Here is a 20,304-nt window from a genome sequence, read left to right on the forward strand (position 1 = left end):
AGTCTGATTTGTATAAATCATGTAATCCCCTAAGTTGTACATCTGCCCAAGTCCTGTTCAAAGTTTATATTCTATGCAAGTTTGTCATAACTCATACTTTGTGAATGCCATATTCAATGTATGGTCCCAATTGAGATGACTTATGCATGGTTTACTGTATATCACATGCAAGGATTATTATTATTTCAGAGCATCCACAATTTGGCTCTTTGTAAAACGTTTTGTAAAAAGTTAAGGCTGAATTCACAATGCCAGAGGATTTTGCACTATTCTTTTCTTTTCCTGCACAGTTCGTAAAATGGTTGCCATATGAAAAATAGAAGTATATTACATGTGCAGCTGAAAATAAATGCCCATTTCCTATTCAAATACACAACAGAAGAATATTAGTATAGCATCACAGGAGAGTACAACAATACAGTTGTAGAGTGCACTATAGTACTATATAAGAGTCGACAAAAATACATTAGATAATTGTATCATAATACTACAGTGTATAGTTCAGTAGTACAGTAGACAATATTATGGTATTATAGTTGTATTACAGATAATACTACAATAGTACAATAGACAATAGATAATAGTAGATAGGAGTAAAGAACAATAACAACTTGCGTTCATATAGCACCCCTGACGAGAGGAAGCATATGGGAGCCCTCTATTGCAGTACCGTTGGGAAGAAAGAAGTAAAGAGATTGACATAGAGAATGCAAGTCAAGAACACAAGTATACAGAGAGATTTAAGTGAAATTCAAAACACAGAGATAAACACTGTGGGTCAATACATCTTGTCTTGTGATCTAGGATATTTGGGTTGTGATAAAGGATGCCATAGGATACCATGACATTTTGAGGGATTCCACACAATCATTCTTTCATTCAATACACAAGCAATAGCTTCACTATGTGGAAGTAACAATGTTAAGTGCTTTGGGGATAATATATCTCAGTGCATTTGTGGGACACTGCTGTTCACAATTGGCTGCCGCATTTCGCCCACAAATATACAGTCAATTCACTTTACAGTCTATTCTATGAAGCGCTTTGAGACATCTAGAAGACGTGAAAAGCGCTATATCAAATGCTAGGAGTGTTATTATTATAATATTATTACTTCTCAAATAATGCATTCAGAAATTACCCAAACTAATAACTTCTTGCTGTTAATTTTCAGGTTTTGGATATTTCTGAGTTTTTTTATTCAGAATGCTCAGAAGACTTTGGATGAGCCGTTTTATTTCCTATGGATCCAGCAACACAAAAGTGCTTTTGGAGCCAATAATCTGGGAGTTCAACAAGGATATAATGCTAGCTGTATTTTCATGCTGAACGTGTGTATGTTTTGTTGCAAAGAAAACTTGTCGAGGCAGAGCCCATAAATTCTTTTAGAAGAGAATTAGTTGAATGTTTGAATAACGAATGGGGACAAGCAAGAGAATGGGATTACATCAAGTGGTTTATGTGGAGAAAAATACCAGCACTGACATGATGGGCCGAACATTCTGTTTATCTGCTCTGACAATTATAAATGCTTGTTAATAGTAGTGTGTTAATCGTGTTAAAGAATGTTTTAAAATCGATTTTGCATGTTTTGTCATATTCCAATGTCAAAGAATGTTCAGCAGCAAACTCCCGTTTCCCTTCTGAAATCTTTGTTTAATAAAGCCAGTGTAGCGATTTATTTTTGTGCATCAAAAGCCACTGTTACCATCTGTTTGAATTCCTTTCTCATAAACACAAATCGTTCATCATGATGACAGCAGATGCCACATTTTTATTAAGGTCAAATGCAATCTTCATTACATTTGAAAATAAACACATAAATGTGTATTGTTGCAGTACTGTCATGGGTTTTATTAATGTGACTGATTTACAGTAATGCCACAGAAATGTACACACCAGCCTCATTTTGGGATACTTGCCTTGAATCCAGTTCAGTGTCAGATGCACATTTTGTATAACTATAGGAACCTAGGGTGCATTGTCCAGGGATATATCTCCATATTGATATTAAGTACAGTTTGTGTTAACTTATTTCAACTATATTTCTGTATAGTTTGCACGTGTCATAATTAATAACCGCAGTACATCTAGAATACATAATGCACATCCAATGCATTGCAAGGATATTTCCTTTAGACTCTGTTAGCCATATGAAGTGGCATCTTCTGTCTCTATGAGGTGACACTCTCTATGATGTAATTATCTCTTTCCACGATGTAACAGTCTTCTTGTCTTCATCAAGTAACGTTGTCTCTCTATGATTACTCTCTCTCTATGAAGTGGCAGTCTTATTTCTTTGTCAAGTAACAGTCTCTCTCACTGGTGTGAAAGTCTCTATGAAGTAACAGTCTTGTTATGGTATAATAGTCCCTTTCTATAATGCAACAGTCTCTTTCTCACTATATTGTTAAAGACTCCCCCTATGAAGTCACTCACTGTTTATGAAATAAATATCAGTCTCTAGCTCTCTGTAATTTCTCTGTCTTTCGATGAACTTCACAGTCTGAACTGAGTCTTCATGAAGTAACTCACTGAAGGAGTTGAGGTTCTCTCTTTTTGGACAAAAACTCTGTATGAGGCGAGTTACTGATCAGTTTCTGGAGGCTTAAATTACTAAGGAAATAGAGAAAACCAGGTAGAATTTCTATGAGTTTCTCTCCACAATGGGAGTTCCTCTCCAACTCTCTGAAATTAGTTTGTATGAATTTTCTCTGAGGCGATATTTTCTCTCCATGAGATTACTCTCTGTGAAGTGGCTAAGAGGTGACTCAAAAAGGTGAATTTCTGTTAACTAACACTCCATCTCCCTCTCACTCTTGAGCATGTGACTTTTCTTAGTGAGCAGGTATGTGGTTAATATCTATATGTTCACACAGGCTATTTCTCAGATGAGTTTTTGAGGTAATTCGCTCTCTCGCTATGAAGTGACTATAAAGTGAGTCTTGCTATGAAGTAATGCTCTTTATGAAGAAATTCTCTCCATGAAATGACTTTATGAAGCAAATGTTTCTATCTTGAAGATAACTGACAATGAGTTGGGTCTCTCTCCATAAGGTGAGTAAAACTGACTTGTTTATCTCCACGGGTTAACTCTCAATCTCTCCGTGAGTTGGCTGTCTCTATGATTTTACTGTCTCTGAGTTTACTCTCACGCTCCCTCTGGGAGTTCACTCTAATGTTCTCTCAAGGGGTTGACTCTAAGTTACCTCTCATTCTTTGTATGAGCCTCTATTAGTTGACTCTCTCTATGAGTGACTCTCATTCTCTCTGAGTTGATTCTCTATGAGTAGGACCTTGCTTTGTGAATGAGCTAACTCTCTCACTCTCTCCAGGACTTGTCTTTCTCTATGAGCTCACTCTTTATGAGTTGACTTGCTCTGTCTAAGAGTTGTCTCTCTCTTTGTCATTGACTCACTCTCTAAGCGTTGATTCTCGATGAGTTGACTCTCAGTCTCTTAATGAGTTAACTCTCTCTATTAGTTAACTCTCTCAATGAGTTGACTGTCTCAATGAGTTGACTCAGTTTCCTTAAGTACTGACTCTCTCACTCTCTCAATGTGTCAATTCTCTGCGTTGACTTTCTCAATGTGCTGACATGCTCAGTCTCTCTAAGACTTGAATTTCTCACTCTCTCGATCAGTTAACTCTGAGTTGTTTCTCTATCTATATATAAACTGTATAAGAGGTGATAGACTCCACATACTCTATGTGTTGACATATTTGGTTCTCTCTATCCATACACAAGGGATGACACTCTGTGTGCTTTCCCTGGGATTAAGCTCCCAGTTAGTTCTCCATATATAAACTGTCTAAGAGGTGATAGAGTTTACACATGCTATGTGTTGACTGATTTGGTTCTCTCTAAACTGTGTAAGAGGCGACACTGTATATACTCTCTGAGTTAGTTCTCTAACTATTTAAACTGTATTAGAGATGATCCACTCTACAGTTTCTCTGGGATGACTGACTGGGTTAGTTCTCCACATACAGTATAAGGTGTGTAAGAGGTGATACAGTGATTGCTATTCTCTGTGATTGCATGTGTGAGTTGGCAGAGGGCACTATGTATGTGTGTGTGTGTGAGAGAGAGTTGGCAGAGGGTATTGTGTGTGTGAGAGTTGGCAGAGAGTGTTGTGTGTGAGAGTTGGCAGAGGGTGGTGTATGTGTGGTGTGTGTGAGTTGGCAGAGAGCAGAGTGTGTGTGGTGCATGTGTGTGTGTGTGTGTGTGAGTTGGCTGAGGGTGGTGTGTGTGTGTGAGTTGGCTGAGGGTGGTGTGTGTGGGTGGTGTGTGGCAGAGGGTGGTGTGTGTGGGTGGTGTGTGTGTGGCAGAGGGTGGTGTGTATAGTGTGTGTGGGGGGGTGGTGTGTATGGTGTGTGTGGCAGAGGGCAGTGTGTGTGTATGTGAGTTGGCTGAGGGTGGTGTGTGTGGGTGGTGTGTGGCAGAGGGTGGTGTGTGTGGGTGGTGTGTGTGTGGCAGAGGGTGGTGTGTATAGTGTGTGTGTGGGGGGGTGGTGTGTATGGTGTGTGTGTGTGTGTGTGGCAGAGGGTGGTGTGTGTGATGTGTGTGTGTGTGGGTGGTGTGTATGGTGTGTGCGTGTGTGTATGGTGTGTGGGTGATGTGTATGGTGTGTGTGGTTGGTGTGTGTGTGTATATGGTGTGTGTGTATATGATGTGTATGGCGTGTGGTGTGTATGGCGTGTGGTGTATATGGTGTGTGGTGTATATGGTGTGTGGTGTATATGGTGTGTGGTGTATATGGTGTGTGGTGTATATGGTGTGTGGTGTGTATGGTGTGTGGTGTGTATGGTGTGTGGTGTGTATGGTGTGTGGTGTGTATAGTGTGTGGTGTGTATAGTGTGTGGTGTATATAGTGTGTGGTGTATATAGCGTGTGGTGTATATAGTGTGTGTGGTGTGTATGGTGTGTGTGGGTGTGTATGGTGTGTGTGGTGTGTATGGTGTGTGTGGTGTGTATGGTGTGTGGTGTGTATGGTGTGTGTGGTGTGTATGGTGTGTGTGGTGTGTATGGTGTGTGTGGTGTGTGTGGTGCATATGGTGTGTGTGGTGCATATGGTGTGTGTGGTGCATATGGTGTGTGTGGTGCATATGGTGTGTGTGGTGCATATGGTGTGTGTGGTGCATATGGTGTGTGTGGTGCATATGGTGTGTGTGGTGCATATGGTGTGTGTGGTGCATATGGTGTGTGTGGTGCATATGGTGTGTGTGGTGCATATGGTGTGTGTGGTGCATATGGTGTGTGTGGTGCATATGGTGTGTGTGGTGCATATGGTGTGTGGTGTATATGGTGTGTGGTGTATATGGTGTGTGGTGTATATGGTGTGTGGTGTATATGGTGTGTGGTGTATATGGTGTGTGTGGTGTATATGGTGTGTGTGGTGTATATGGTGTGTGTGGTGTATATGGTGTGTGGTGTATATGGTGTATATGGTGTGTGGTGTATATGGTGTATATGGTGTGTGTGGTGTGTATGGTGTGTGGTGTATATGGTGTGTGCAGTGTATATGGTGTGTGCAGTGTATATGGTGTGTGCAGTGTATATGGTGTGTGGTGTATATGGTGTATATGGTGTGTGCAGTGTATATGGTGTGTGGTGTATATGGTGTATATGGTGTGTGCAGTGTATATGGTGTGTGGTGTATATGGTGTATACGGTGTGTGCAGTGTATATGGTGTGTGTGTATGTGGTGTTTATGGTGTGTGCAGTGTATATGGTGTGTGGTGTATATGGTGTATATGGTGTGTGCAGTGTATATGGTGTATACGGTGTGTGCAGTGTATATGGTGTGTGTGGTGTATATGGTGTGTGTGTCGCTCACCTGTATCACAGCCGCCTTTCCCTCTCCTGCTCACGGTGGTCCGCCCCTCCCTGAGCGCTCGGTTGGCCGCCGCTCGCAGGTCGCAGCCGTCGCTGTAGGAGACGCCGTCGCTGCCGCACACGGGGTCGGGTGACTTGCACACGCACCGCCCTTTGCCCCCCTTCCCCCTCGGGCCGCCGGGGCGCTCGCACTCGTAGCCTCGGGCGCAGCGGCCGTACTTGCCCTCGCGGCCGCCGCACGGCTCCCCGGGACCGGCGGCGCACACCGAGCAGCAGCCGCAGCGGTCCGACAGCCGCCCCCGCGGGCAGCCCTCGGGGGGCAGCGGCGGGCACTGCCCGGGCTGGCAGGGCGGGCAGCGCGCCGCGACCCGCTTCTGCCCGGCCAGGGCCGGCACCAGCAGCAGCCACAGCCCGGAGAGCAGCAGCTCCGCTCGCATGGCAGGGCGCGGGGAGAGGTCTCTGCTGCCGAGCAAACGTGCGGCTTCCCCTCGGCTTCCACTACTGACTGACTGACTGCGGAGGGTCTGAGCCCAGAGCCACTTATACAGCAGCCAGACTCCACCCTGCCCTGCCCTGCCCTGCCAGGCACCCTGCCCTGCCCTGCCTGCCCTGCCCTGCCAGGCACCCTGCCCTGCCCTGCCTGCCCTGCCAGGCACCCTGCCCTGCCCTGCCCTGCCAGGCACCCTGCCCTGCCCTGCCCTGCCAGGCACCCTGCCCTGCCCTGCCAGACTCCACCCTGCCCTGCCCTGCCCTGCCAGGCACCCGGCCCTGCCCTGCCCTGCCAGGTACCCTGCTCTGCCCTGCCCTGCCCTGCCAGACTCCACCCTACCCTGCCCTGCCCTGCCAGGCACCCTGCCCTGCCCTGCCCTGCCAGGTACCCTGCCCTGCCCTGCCCTGCCCTGCCAGACTCCACCCTACCCTGCCCTGCCCTGCCAGGCACCCTGCCCTGCCCTGCCAGGCACCCTGCCCTGCCCTGCCCTGCCCTGCCAGGCACCTTGCCCTGCCCTGCCAGGCAAACACCCTGCCCTGCCCTGCCAGGCACCCTGCCCTGCCCTGTCCTGCCAGGCAAACACCCTGCCCTGCCTGCCCTGCCCTGCCAGGCACCCTGCCCTGCCCTGCCCTGCCAGGCAAACACCCTGCCCTGCCCTGCCAGGCAAACACCCTGCCCTACCCTGCCCTGCCCTGCCAGGCAAACACCCTGCCCTGCCCTGCCAGGCAAACGCCCTGCCCTGCCCTGCCAGGCAAACACCCTGCCCTGCCCTGCCAGGCAAACACCTTGCCCTGCCCTGCCAGGCAAACACCCTGCCCTGCCAGGCAAACACCCTGCCCTGCCCTGCCAGGCAAACACCCTGCCCTGCCCTGCCAGGCAAACACCCTGCCCTGCCCTGCCAGGCAAACACCCTGCCCTGCCCTCCCCTGCCCTCCCCTGCCCTGCCAGGCAAACACCCTGCCCTGCCCTGCCCTGCCAGGCAAACACCCTGCCCTGCCCTGCCCTGCCAGGCAAACACCCTGCCCTGCCCTGCCAGGCAAACACCTTGCCCTGCCCTGCCAGGCAAACACCCTGCCCTGCCCTGCCTGCGCTGCCTGCCCTGCCCTGCCCTGCCAGGCAAACACCCTGCCCTGCCCTGCCAGGCAAACACCCAGCCCTGCCCTGCCAGGCAAACACCCTGCCCTGCCCTGCCCTGCCAGGCAAACACCCTGCCCTGCCCTGCCAGGCAAACACCTTGCCCTGCCCTGCCAGGCAAACACCCTGCCCTGCCCTGCCTGCGCTGCCTGCCCTGCCCTGCCCTGCCAGGCAAACACCCAGCCCTGCCCTGCCAGGCAAATACCCAGCCCTGCCCTGCCCTGCCAGGCAAACACCCAGCCCTGCCCTGCCAGGCAAACACCCTGCCCTCCCCTGCCCTGCCAGGGAAACACCCAGCCCTACCTTGCCCTGCCAGGCAAACACCCAGCCCGAGCACCCCACTCCCTTTACATCCCCCCCCCCCCCCCAACCACACACACACACATACTCACTCACACACTGGTCCAGGCTTTCCTCCTGTGGTTTGCTTTGCTTTGCTTTGATTTGCAAAACCTTCAAGATTCGGGAATTTGCAATTTTTTAAAAAGTTTCCAAGCATTTTTAAAAAAAAAAACAATCGCTGATCGTGAGCTCAGTGAAAGACATGCATTTTGAAAGTTTTGCAAATCGATTTCAAAGCATAAAATTCCACCCACCCCCCCTCCCCCACAAAAAAAGACAGAAAAATAAAAATATACAATTTATATATAGATAGAGAACCAACTCAAGAGTTCACCCACAATGAAAAATAATGAATTGCTATCACTGGGGTATTTATCAGTATGAATTATAAATACTTCTTTAAAAATATTCTTTAATGTATATAGGTTAGCTGCAGTGCAGTTGAAACTCATAGTTAAAGTGAAGTTTATACTGTATCCATCTCCTAATTTGTTAGTTTGGAATTTTGGCTTCCATCAATTTCAAATGAAAGAAACACAATTATAATCTGTATAATAATCTATAATAAAGTGCAAACATGCATTGAAATCGTCAAACCCATATTTGTTTTTACAAATATTTACAAATATCGGAACTGATGCGAAAAAGTAACCTAAATAGTGAGTTGCCCTCTTATTGAAAAAAATGTAAAATACTGCAGATGCCGGAAATCTTTCTCTCTTATTGAAGTGCTTACAAAGTGAGGTTCAACATACTATAGGTTGTCCTGAATCTGGAATAGATCTAGTACAACTCCTACCATTCCTCCTTACCCCATTCAATCATTTAATCCAAGCAAGTGAACAGGAAATAACATTATGGGATATATTACATATTTCACTCACTGAAATAGTGTTTGGGTAGATTTCTTCTGAATTTACCCCCCTTCAATCACAGGCCATGTCCTCTGGCTTTACTATTCTTGACAAGTTGAAACAGTCTGTCATGACCTATATTGTTTTGCCCCTTTAGAATCTTAAAGACGGCAATCATGTCACCTCTCAATCTTCTCTTTTCCAGCGGGAACATGCCCAATTTACCTAGTCGCTCTTCACAGTCCAGTACTTCCATTCCCTCGATCATTTTAGTTGCCCTCCTCTTATCTTCTGGATTTCTCCAATATCCTTTTTGTACTGCGGCGACTAGAACTGTACACAGTACTCTAAGTAAGGTCTCACCAATGTTTTATACAGCGGCAGGATTACTCCACTATTTTGGCTTGCTATTGATCTTTTGATACATCCCAACATCTGGTTTGCTTTACTCACTGTCACAGAGCATTGTTGGGAGAGCTTCAATTTATTGTCAATCAGGACCTCCAAGTCGTTTACATTTTCCATACATATTACTTTACTTCCATTCAAATAATAGTGCCTTTCAGGATTTTTTGTACCCATGTGAAGTACTTTACATTTCTTCCCATTGAACTTCATTTGCCACTGATCTGCCCAATTCCCAAGTATGTTCAAATCCTCCTGTAACCTATCTTGTTCAGCTTCGCAATCTACCACTTTCATTAGCTTGGTGTCATCTACAAACTTAGTCACTGTGCTTATGACTCCTAGTTCCAGATCATTTGTAAAAATATTGAACAAAAGAGGCCCTGAAACGGACCCTTGTGGAACTCCACTGGTAACATTTTCCCAATCTGATGATATTCCCTGTACCACCACCCTTTGGGTTCTGTGGTCAATCAATTGTGTATCCATTGTAATATACCTCCACTGATTCCTGCTTTCTTTACTTTCAGTACCAGCCTCTCAAGAGGAACTGTATCAAAGGCCTTACTGAAATCCAGATATACAACATGCACAGTCTTATCCTTATCAAGTTCCCTTGTTACACTGTCAAAGAAAAACAGTAAATTAGATTGGCAAGACCTTCCCTTCATGAACTCATATTGATTATAATTTATGATTTTATTTCTGTCCAGATGCTCCATGATTTTATCCTTAAGAGTCTCCATAATATTACCCACAAAGGAAGTCAAACTTACTAGTCTGTAGTGTCCTGGGTCACTTTTGTTACCTTTCTTAAAAGTAGGAGTAACATCTGCCTCTCTCCAATCACCTCTCTCCAGTATTCAGTGATTTTTGAAAGATTTGTGCCAGCGTTTCTGCAATTTGCTTCCTTAGTTCCTTAAGGATCCTCGGATGCAATTTATCCGGCCCCTGAGGTTTATTTACCTTAAGTTTACACAGCTGTTTGGCAACCATGCTGGTAATGATATGAATAGTGTCACAACTTTTCTCTGACACTTCCTTGAGTTCTCTTTCCAGATCAGATAGGTTATCTGTCTTCTCCTTGGTAAAGACTGATGCAAAAAACTTATTTAGCAACTTATTTGTAGCCTGTGTAGCGTTATTTGTCATGTTGTCTCCTGAACGCACCTTCAGTGGTCCTATTCCATTGCTTGTTTTTCTTCTACTCTTAATGTAACTAAAAAACATTTTGTTATTATCCCTCACACCTCTTGCCATTTTCAATTCAATGGTTTTCTTTGCCGCCTTTTTTGCAGTCCTGGCATGCCTTCTGGTATTGAGTCCGACTTATTTCTGTGCCATTTTCCTTCATGGCCTTAAATGCTTCTTTATTCCTCTTTATGATTTGGTTTATAAAGAAGACATGCAATACCAGAAAGCATGCCACGACTGCCCCATCCTCTGGAACTCCAACACGCAGTCCCTCCGCCTTGCCCCCTCCCTTGCCACCTTCAAGACCCATCGCAAGACCCTCTTCTTCGACCGTGCTTTCGATCTCCCTGCTTCCGCCCCCTGCCCTCCACCCTCCCTGACCCTAACCCCCAGCTTGGGTCCGTAACTCTGTCTGTCCAGCGTTTTGGGACGTCCTGCCAACGTGAAGGGCGCTTTACAAATGTAATTTTGTTGTTGTTGTTTGTAGCCCTGGCCAACCAGGCAGGAGTGCCTTTAAGCTTGGTACCTTTGCTTCGCATGAATACACATTGTTCGATTGCCTTCATAATCACCTCCTTGAAGAAACTCCATAGGTCCTCCACTCCCATTGCTATATTTAAGCCTGCCAAGCCCACTCTGACTAGGTTTCTCAAGCGCACAAAGTCAGTCCTCTTGAAATTTGGCAGTTTTGTTTCGGTCTTTAGAAACTCACCAACTCTGTGATGTCAAATGTGACTGCATTGTGACCGCTGTTGCTTAATGCTTCTCTCACCTTTATTTTGGAGATGTGGTCATCCCTGTTACTCATTATCAAATCCAAGAAGTTATTTCCCCTTGTTGGTTCTTTTACAAACTGAGTCATAAAACATTGTGAATTGTAAATGCTTTAAAATTCAGAGCATTTTATTACAAGACATTACAGGACAAGATAGATTACCATTCAATGCTTAAAATATCAGCAACGTTGTGCAAATAGTTGCAGAATGACAAGACCCTGCTTAGCCATTCAGTGTTCTGTCTGGTCAGGCTGCAACTCGTTCCCTTCCTCTCCACATTTAAAGCCTGCTTTAAGACCTATCTTTCTGCTTTTGGACTTCTCAGTTTGCCTAACCCTGAGCAAGGGCACCCAGTTAGATGTTGAAGCTCTTTGACACATTGTCCAAACATGAAAGGTGCTATATAAATGTAACTTGTTGTAGTGTCGTATAAAGTTCTGATCATGGTGATGTAAGTGGGCTGCCAAGAGAATAACTGTTTTCTAGTTGAAAAACAACTAGATAAATTAACTTGGAGATAAAAATTCAGTTTAGTGTTATACACATTACCTTTAACAATCTCAGCCTTTAATGGGATTCTCACATTGGCAAAGACACTGAATTTAAGGCTGAATGGAATTTATAACCCATGGGTTTTCATCCTTGAAAATAAATGTTTCACATGGGACCTTATATAAGTATGTAAGGTGCAAAATGGGGTTGAGAAAGTAATTTCAAAACAATACTTGGCATGTTAAGAGAACAAGAGGATCCAGGCTCAGAGTTGTGAAAGGAAAGTTTAAAACAGTTACCAGGAAGTATTTACAAAATGCAAAATACTGTAGATGCTGGAAATCGGAAAACAAAAACATAAGTCGCTGGGAAAACTCAGCAGGTCAGGCAGCATCTATGGAGAAAGGAAAGTGAATCAACATTTTGGGTCAGTTCTGACGAAGGATTGCGAACCCGAAACGTTGACTCACTTTCCTTTCTCCATAGATGCTGCCTGACCTGCTGAGTGTTCCCAGCGACTTCTGTTTTTGTTACCAGGAAGTCTTTATTTCACTAGTGGGTAATTAATAGCTAGAACTGGTTACCAAGAAGATTTGTAGAGGCCAAGATACTGGACCTGTTTAAGAACCAGCTTAATGTTGTGATGGGTAGATCATACCTCTCTTTTGATGAGACAAGGAATGGTTGTAAGGAATGGGGATGAGTTCTGCCAGCAATGAAGCCAATCTAATCCATCCAAAGATAACTTTGTAACATGAAGGCAGATATCTTCAATGTGGTATTGACTGAGCATTTATTGCACTAAGGAACAGAAACAAATCAATGCCTTGAATGGAGCATGTAGCATCCCATTTATAAGGCAGAAATATGTGTGACATTTACCTCGGATTGATCGATGTTATTGTCAGAAATATAATAATTCTTGCATTTAATATAACACTTTTCACATTGGAAGGATGTCTCAAAGTCTTCAGGAATAAACTGTAATGTCTGTAGTGATGTATGTTTTGTAGGTGAACACAGCAGACAATTTGCACACAATAATGTCACAAACAGCCATGTTGTGAATGTCCAATTTTATTTGGGGTATTTTTGGGTATGAGGAAAAATTCCCTATCTTTCCAAATAGTGCCATAAGATCTTTAATGTCCACCTGAATTGGCAGAAGGAACCTTGGTTTAACCTCTCATCCAAAGGACACCACCTCCAACAATGAGGTGCACTCTCAGCATTGCATTGGAGTGTAAGCCTAGATTTTATGAGTTCAATGGGTATAATGAGAATGCATTTGTCTATATATTGTCTGCATATTTGTTTATTGTGATGGTGCAGATGACTGAAAACAAATGCCTCCTGTTTGCTTGGACGATTCATCTTTACATGGATTTTATGCTTCTCAATCATCCAAGGAATGTCCAGTTCCTTATATAATAATAATAATACAATTTAATGACATAATAATAATTACTGTATATTATTTGAATTGCTATACAGGTAGAGCAAATTTAGACCTAGGTGGAATTTCTAACCATGCTGCTGGCATCCCTACTAAGGCTTTGTTTTTACCTATATAAATATATGTATATATGTATATATATATTTATATATGTAAAAACAAACCCTTAGCGGGGTCTAATTTGTGGATTTCTTCACCCGGATGTCTTAATAAAGAATCTCATTCAATTAGCAATTGACCCATGGAACTTCCAGTTTGGAATTAGATTGTATTAGAACCGAGTTAATTGGCGTGACGTACTCCTAAGTATTGGAAGGAAGGACCCATGTTCAGGAATCCCATTAAGAAATTCTTCAGATTTGATCCCAGTTTTGCAACGCAGTATTATCCAAATGGGTGACTGGCAGATTTGAATTTTTTTGTACTAAGCCCTTCCAGACCAAATGGACATGGTAATGGAGCAACACCATGAGGTAATTGATGAGAAGTGCAACTCCCAGCATACAAAAGTGTGGAACTACATGAATGGACAACATCAACATTGTCTTGCTCTTGGGATAATAATAATAATAATCCTTGCATTTGATTTATCACGTCTTCGAGACGTCTCAAAGCGCTTCACAGAATAGACTGTAAAGTGAATTGATTGTATATTTTGTGAGCTAAACACGGCGCCAATTGCGCACAGCAGTGTCCCACAAACAGTCATGGATTGTATTACCAAATTATTAAAAAAAAATGTAAGGAATTATTACCCACGGAAAAGCTACCTGCCAATCAACTAACAACTGGTTCCTATTTACTGCTAGGTAAACAGAGGCATGTGGAGTAAGGCAACTTGCCCAGGATTTTGCTTTGCCAGGAATCAAACCCAGGTCTCTCGCTTACGAGGCGAGTGCTCTAATTACTGAGCTACAGGACTCCACAAGGCATGCCAGCAGCATGGGTAGAACTTCCACCTGGGTCTAAACTTACTCTACCTGTAAGCAATTCAAAGCGCCCCGAATTTGGCAACTTCTTAAATACATTCATAATTTTGAAGCCATTTGTTTGTAAATTTCTTTTAACCTACAACTTTAAAGTTAAGGCCAAATTCAACAATTTCCTAATTCCTGGATGTTTTAATAATAATAATAATAATCCTTGCATTTGATATAGCGCTTTTCACGTTGGGAGGACGTCCCAAAGCGCTTCACAGAATACACTGTAAAGTGAATTGACTGTATATTTGTGGGCGAACGCGGCAGCCAATTGCGCACAGCAATGTCCCACAAACAGTCGTAGATTGAAAATGACCAATTTATTATTGTTTTGTTTTTGGAGGGATTATTATTAGGCTCTGTGTGGAGTAAGGAAACTTGCCCAAGGTTTCGCCCTGACTGGAATTGAACTCAGTTCTCTCGCTTGCAAAGCAAGTGCTCTAACCACTGAGCTACAGGACTCCACTACAGTCCACTGTTTTGAAATGCTAAGTGAATTTAGACTAGAGTGGCATTTCTTCACAGCTATTTTGTTAAACAAGGAATGAAACCAGAGGGAGCAGCTCCTATTGTGCAATGGATAGAGTTGTTGATTACCAACCAGGTGCTTGCTGTTTGAATTGAAGTCTGTGATGATATTACTGGTCTTACTAGGGATGCATGGTTCCTCGGTTACAGAGATAATAAAACACCTGCTCCTATTCCCTTTACAAAACCCTATGGTAGTTATGTGCATGTGTGACAGCTGGGTGGGGAGATGTCAGGATGTTTAATTATTTTTTAATAATAATAATAATCCTTGCATTTGATATAGCATTTTATCATAGAATCATAGAACATTACAGCACACAAGGAGGCCATTTGGCCCATCATGCCTGCCACCTCTTTGAAAGAGCTACCCAATCAGTCCCACTCCCCTGCTCTTTCCCCACTTCCTTGCAATTGTTTCCTTTTCAAGTATCTGTCTAGCCATGGTCTAATAAATTAGTCAAACAGGCTAATTGGCCTTTTGCTGTTCCTATTCTTACCTTTTTCTGAAACATATTTAGTAGCATTGTTGGGACAACTTTCAACCAGCCCAGGAAACTATGTACATTTTATATATAAAATATTTATCCAGTCCTGAAAGAAACAAACAAGCTTGTAAAGCAGCCAAAGTTACATACAACAATGTCTCACAGACAGTCATGAAGTGAATGTTCAATTTCTGATGACCAGAACACCAGGAGAAACTCTGTTCTCTTTTTGAATAGTCCCATGAGATATTTAATTATCCAGTTGAAAGGGTAGATGGAACCCTGGTTTAACATCTCATCCGAAGGATGGCATTTTCAACAATGCAGCACATCTCCAGGACCCCAGCACAGCATTGGAGTGTCAGCCTAGACTAAATGAGTTTAGAATCCCAATTTGGGGCTTGAAGCCACAGAAATGTCTGACTTAGAGGCGAGACTGTTACCAACTGAGCAAGGTGGACACAAATTTGCAGTCAGTAAGAGGTTGAGTTATTGGGACACCTTCCTCAAATACCCACATTTATTATATTCATGTGTACAATATTTTATTTAACTTTGATGCCCAAACATTGCATACATTGCCTTTGGTGATATTTCCCATGGATTTGTCTCGGCCCATATCACTAAAGATGCGGCACATAACACCAAACCATATTTTTACCCCCATTTGGTCTCAAAGTTTGTGATCATGTAGAGCTGTGGCAAATTGAGGAAAATCTCGATTTGGAAACATTTTTTGAAAGAAATGTAGAAAAGGTGTTTCAGAATTATGACCAAATTTAAGAGATCTCCACAATTCTCTGCAATCTTAAACTTAAAGGCAAAATTGTTTTACAGGGTAACACTGGGTGGGGTTTCAGGCCTTTTGTGTGGTTTTCTTAGATTTATATCCCCTGGAGGTATGTGCCTTAACATTTAGTCTTTCTCATCCCAAGGATGTCTTTCTTTCAAATTAGCTTTTAACTTAAAACTTTAAAATTGGTTCCACCCATGCACCGCAGGAACAAACGACAAATTGGCTGAACATTAAGAGAACATTGTTAGGAGGAGTAATTGCTGGAATGTATCGTGTTTGAACAGAAACGCAATGGAATAAAAATTGCATTTTTGAACTGGTTCATTTGGTGTTCAGACAGGCATGTAAAATAATGACAGAATATCCAACCTCTTGACTCAGAGGGAAACTGGGGAGGGGAAAGCTATTAGCTATAAGATAAGAAGGGAAAAACAGATCCTAGCTATGCTAATTTATTTTTGGGGAACAGGCAAGTTATATTTCCAAGAAAAATGTAACTTGCCAAATTGCCAGCTTTTGTAATTCGTGCATAAGGAACCATTGACTAAATATAGTGAATTCCTAAACAAAAATAGAAGTTGCTGGGAACACTCAGCAGGTCAGGCAGCATCTATGGAGAATGGAAAATGAGTCAACGTTTCGGGTCCACGACCCTTTGTCAGAACTGAACCCATAACCCTTCATCAGTGCTTCGTCAGAAACATCTTTTCTACATTTCTTTCAAAAATGTTCCCAGCAACTTCTGTTTTATTTTCAGATTTCCAGCATCTGCAGGATTTTGCATTTTGGCTACAGTGAATTCCTGTTTCTTTGCATTGTTTACCAGAGAAAACTATGTAAATCAGTAAGATACACAAATAGTAGGAGACATCAATTTATAACGCTCATCATCAGAGACGACGGAACGTAAATTCAACTTTAATGAAAAATATTTACATATACCTAAAATATCAAGTCTGTGTTCCTTGATATAGAACCTTATCATGTCTTTGAGACATCTCAGAGCACTTCACAGAATATACTGTAAATTGAATTCACTGTATATTTTGTGGGTGAAACATGGCAGCCAATTGCGCACAGCAATGTCTTACAAACTGTCGTGGATTGAGTAACTAATTTATTATTATTATTTTTCTTTAATGAATTATTACCCCTGGAAAAGCAATCCGCCAATCGACTAACAACCGGGTTCCTACTTACTACTAGGTAAACAAAGGAGTGTGGAGTAAGGAAACTTGCCCAACATTTTGCTCTGCCGGGAATCGAGCCCAGGTCTCTAGCTTGCAAAGTGAGTGATCTAACCACTGAGCTATAGGACTCTATAATGCTCCATAAGTAATGCTTTCAACTCTAACCACTGAGTTACAGGACTCCATAGTGCTCCATAAGTAATGCTTTCAGCAAAATATGCATTTGCTGAAAGCATTACTTCTCCCCTTTTTTTCCTCCGCTCAATAAGTCTTCCACAGCTAAGTGTCTCGTGCCTCAGCATATCCTCCTCTAAAGCTGGTTGCAAGAGGTGTACAAGTGCAGCCTACAACAACTATCCCTTTGATATCCTTGTCCCACAAACTGGAAAATTGCATGGCGTAAAAAAAATTGCAAACATAATTGTGTTCCTACCATTCCATTTCAATGTGTTGTTGCTCTAAACTCTGGACCTCCATTACCCCAGTCCTTGTCAAACTCCATTGACTCTCTGTCACAGAGTGGATCGATTTCAAGATCCTCGCTCTTGTATTTAAATCCCTTCACGCTCTGGCACCTCCTATCTCTTCAACCTGCTCTCTCCCTGTACTACTACCCACTGCCTCCGCTCGACTGACTCCAACCTCCTCTTGTTCCCCAGCACTCCACCCCACCAACGGTGGTCGTGCTATTAGCCAGTACACCCTGAAGCTGTGGAACTCTCTCCCTCAATCCCTCGACTTGTCTCCTCTCCCCATTTTCAGGTCGAAAAGGACTAGAGGACCTTCCTCTTGAACCGTGGCTACGGTCACCTTCTCCCTCCAGCTAGCTTGGTATCGGCCTCCGCCACAGTTAAGTGCTCCAAGATACCATCTGGCGTGAAAGGCACCATATAAAGGCAAGTTGTTGTTGTTGCTCTAATGCACTGAGTTGGCTACCAGGTCACCGTAACATTACTAAATATTGTTTCAAAACAAAGGATATCACCTTTTGTTGGTTCTTCGTCTTCTTTTCCATCATTAATCTTGTTCAGCTGTTTGGTGACTGGACTCTTGCATTCCCAAATGTATCTTCTACACCCGAGGGATTTTTCACTCTTCATCTCCTCCACTTTCCAGATCTCTTCCACTCCCCATTTCTCCACAGGGAATTGCTGTCAATTGTAATGACTGTATCTGTAGGCAAACACAATGGATAATTGGTACACAGGAAGTATCACAAACAACCATGAAGTTAATGATTAATTTATATGAAGGATTGTTGGACAGGACACACACTTCTCTTTTCAAATGGTGTAGTGGAATAGTTGTCTACCTGAACTGGCTGATGGGACTTTGATGTAACATCTCAAGCAAAAGAGGGTACCTGCAGCACTGCAATGCTCCCCTCAGCAGTGGAGCATCAGCCTACACTGTGAATACCATTCAAAGAAGAAGCAAACAAAAATATCCAAACAGTGAAGCACTGAACTAAGCCAAGAGCTTCTTAACAAAATGGCTCAAAAATATGTTTGTTGTGCAGTAATTCATCTCCCTATTCAAGAGACCAATCCCCAACTGGTGAGACTATATATCATAAATGTTCAAAGAAAGGACATCACCCAAATGAGAAAGAAATCTCTGAAGAAAATCACATTTACCTTTGAATTATAAATACCGAGGAAGAAAGCAGAACTTTAACAGTGAATCTGTTCTTCCACAGCCACCCAGTTGAGATCACATTGATACTGGAACAGGCATTCCTGTGCTTTCTGACTCTTAGTTAGGGAGTCAAAAGGAAACAAAGCTCTCACACTAAGGTCAAGTATGGACTGATGGTATGGAGCAGATTGGATTAAGAGATAAGGTGGAGGATCTGATAGGGTTGCAATGAATTACCTGTGGGAGACACCTTTCTGAGATGTGTGGAAATTGTCAAAGTCACACACAAGGACATCTGATGTAATGAATACCTGAAATGCATCTCGACTCAACACGTTGATCCTTAACCGGTTGCATCTGAAAACAAATGCACTGCAATTTTTAGAAGCCTGGCTTACCAAATTTCAAAACAAGTATAAACATATGAACATTGAAATATGTACAAAACATCTGAGATATGTACAAAACAGCTGAGAAGCAGAATAGTACTTACTGTACAAATGTAGTGTGACTACAAATGTAGTCTTGCTCTGCTGGTGTACAGAGGCACACAACTACAATCTAAGTAGCGTCAAGTTTGATGGGTAAGAAATTGAGAACAACTTCTTTGTCAATATACACCTCAACAGCGAGCTCTATGTGGCTAGATTTCAGTATGGTCAAAGAAACTAATAGAGGAGACACAAAGGCTGGGTAGTGTTGTAGGATAGTACATTGAGCTTTAATGGTATGAAAGTCATAGTATTAAAGCCAAGCTCTTATCTGAACCTCATTGTGCTGTGCCTGATAGAAAATAATTCCTCTTGCCAGCACTGACCTTGATGATCATCAATAAATATTTAAAAAAGTAGAACCACCCAGTCTTGATATTACATGTTTTTCAACCAAATGATCAAGTATGGATTAAAGAAACACTGGTACACTGGATTTGCAAAATAAGTGGAAACAGAATACTACAGGAGAAGTAGACAACTTTCCAAGGTGCTGTTAAGATCATGAACGATTATGTCTCCTGGATCTTCTTGCACATCAGTTAGGTCTGCTTCACGTATTCTTGTGAAGGTGTACCACAGTCTGGATGAGAACTTGTCTCTTTTAGAAGATATGAGAAGTGGAATACCTTACAGGAGAACGTAGCAACATTGTCGTTTGAGAGTTGATCTTTATTGCAGAGAAACAATCAATAGTTCGAAGAACAGCAAATGAAACAAAAATTAAATATTTCTAACTTTACATGAGAAACATCTGTAGGCTAACTAGTCCAGTTCTGTCCAGGATGAATGAATAAACAGTTCTTTTGTTCCAAGCTGGTATTCCACTGCTGTAACATCAAAACACAGAGCACAACTGAAAAGGATTTGTGTAGGACAAGTCTAGTCTTACAGTCAGAGTACCTCATTTTACAGCTCATTGCTGCTCACATTTGACAGTTAAGGACCACTTAATTAGATGTATCTTCCTGACCATGTTAGCAGTGAAGTGATTAACTCCTCTTCTAACTGAGAACAAGCTATTGTATGAATTCAAATATCCAAATCATCTTTCTGAAACTGATTATTCTTAAAATGAATGAATTTGGCTGCTGCTACATGACTGATTTATAATACAGAATGGAAACAAGCTGTGAATTGGCTTCCACAGAGACGCATCCTCTGCACACAGACATATACATCCTGTATATACTGACTTATACTTTCAATAC

The 20,304-nt window shown here is 42.8% G+C and overlaps 1 protein-coding gene across 1 annotated transcript in view; it reads right to left on the reverse strand.

The window, feature by feature from the left end:
• igfbp7 (insulin-like growth factor binding protein 7) overlaps positions 1-10,216 on the reverse strand; it is a 36,945-nt gene extending 26,729 nt beyond the window's left edge. Inside the window, exons 1-2 of the mRNA XM_042344971.1 lie at positions 10,031-10,216; positions 5,841-6,417 (exon numbers count right to left, since the gene is read on the reverse strand). Of these exons, the coding sequence (XP_042200905.1) occupies positions 5,841-6,417; positions 10,031-10,216 (763 nt within the window). The remainder of the gene's footprint in view (positions 1-5,840; positions 6,418-10,030) is intronic.
• Positions 10,217-20,304: the final 10,088 nt, after the last annotated feature.

This window comes from Callorhinchus milii, unplaced genomic scaffold (assembly GCF_018977255.1).
Source record: "Callorhinchus milii isolate IMCB2004 unplaced genomic scaffold, IMCB_Cmil_1.0 Scaffold1, whole genome shotgun sequence".
NCBI classification, from domain to species: domain Eukaryota; kingdom Metazoa; phylum Chordata; class Chondrichthyes; order Chimaeriformes; family Callorhinchidae; genus Callorhinchus; species Callorhinchus milii.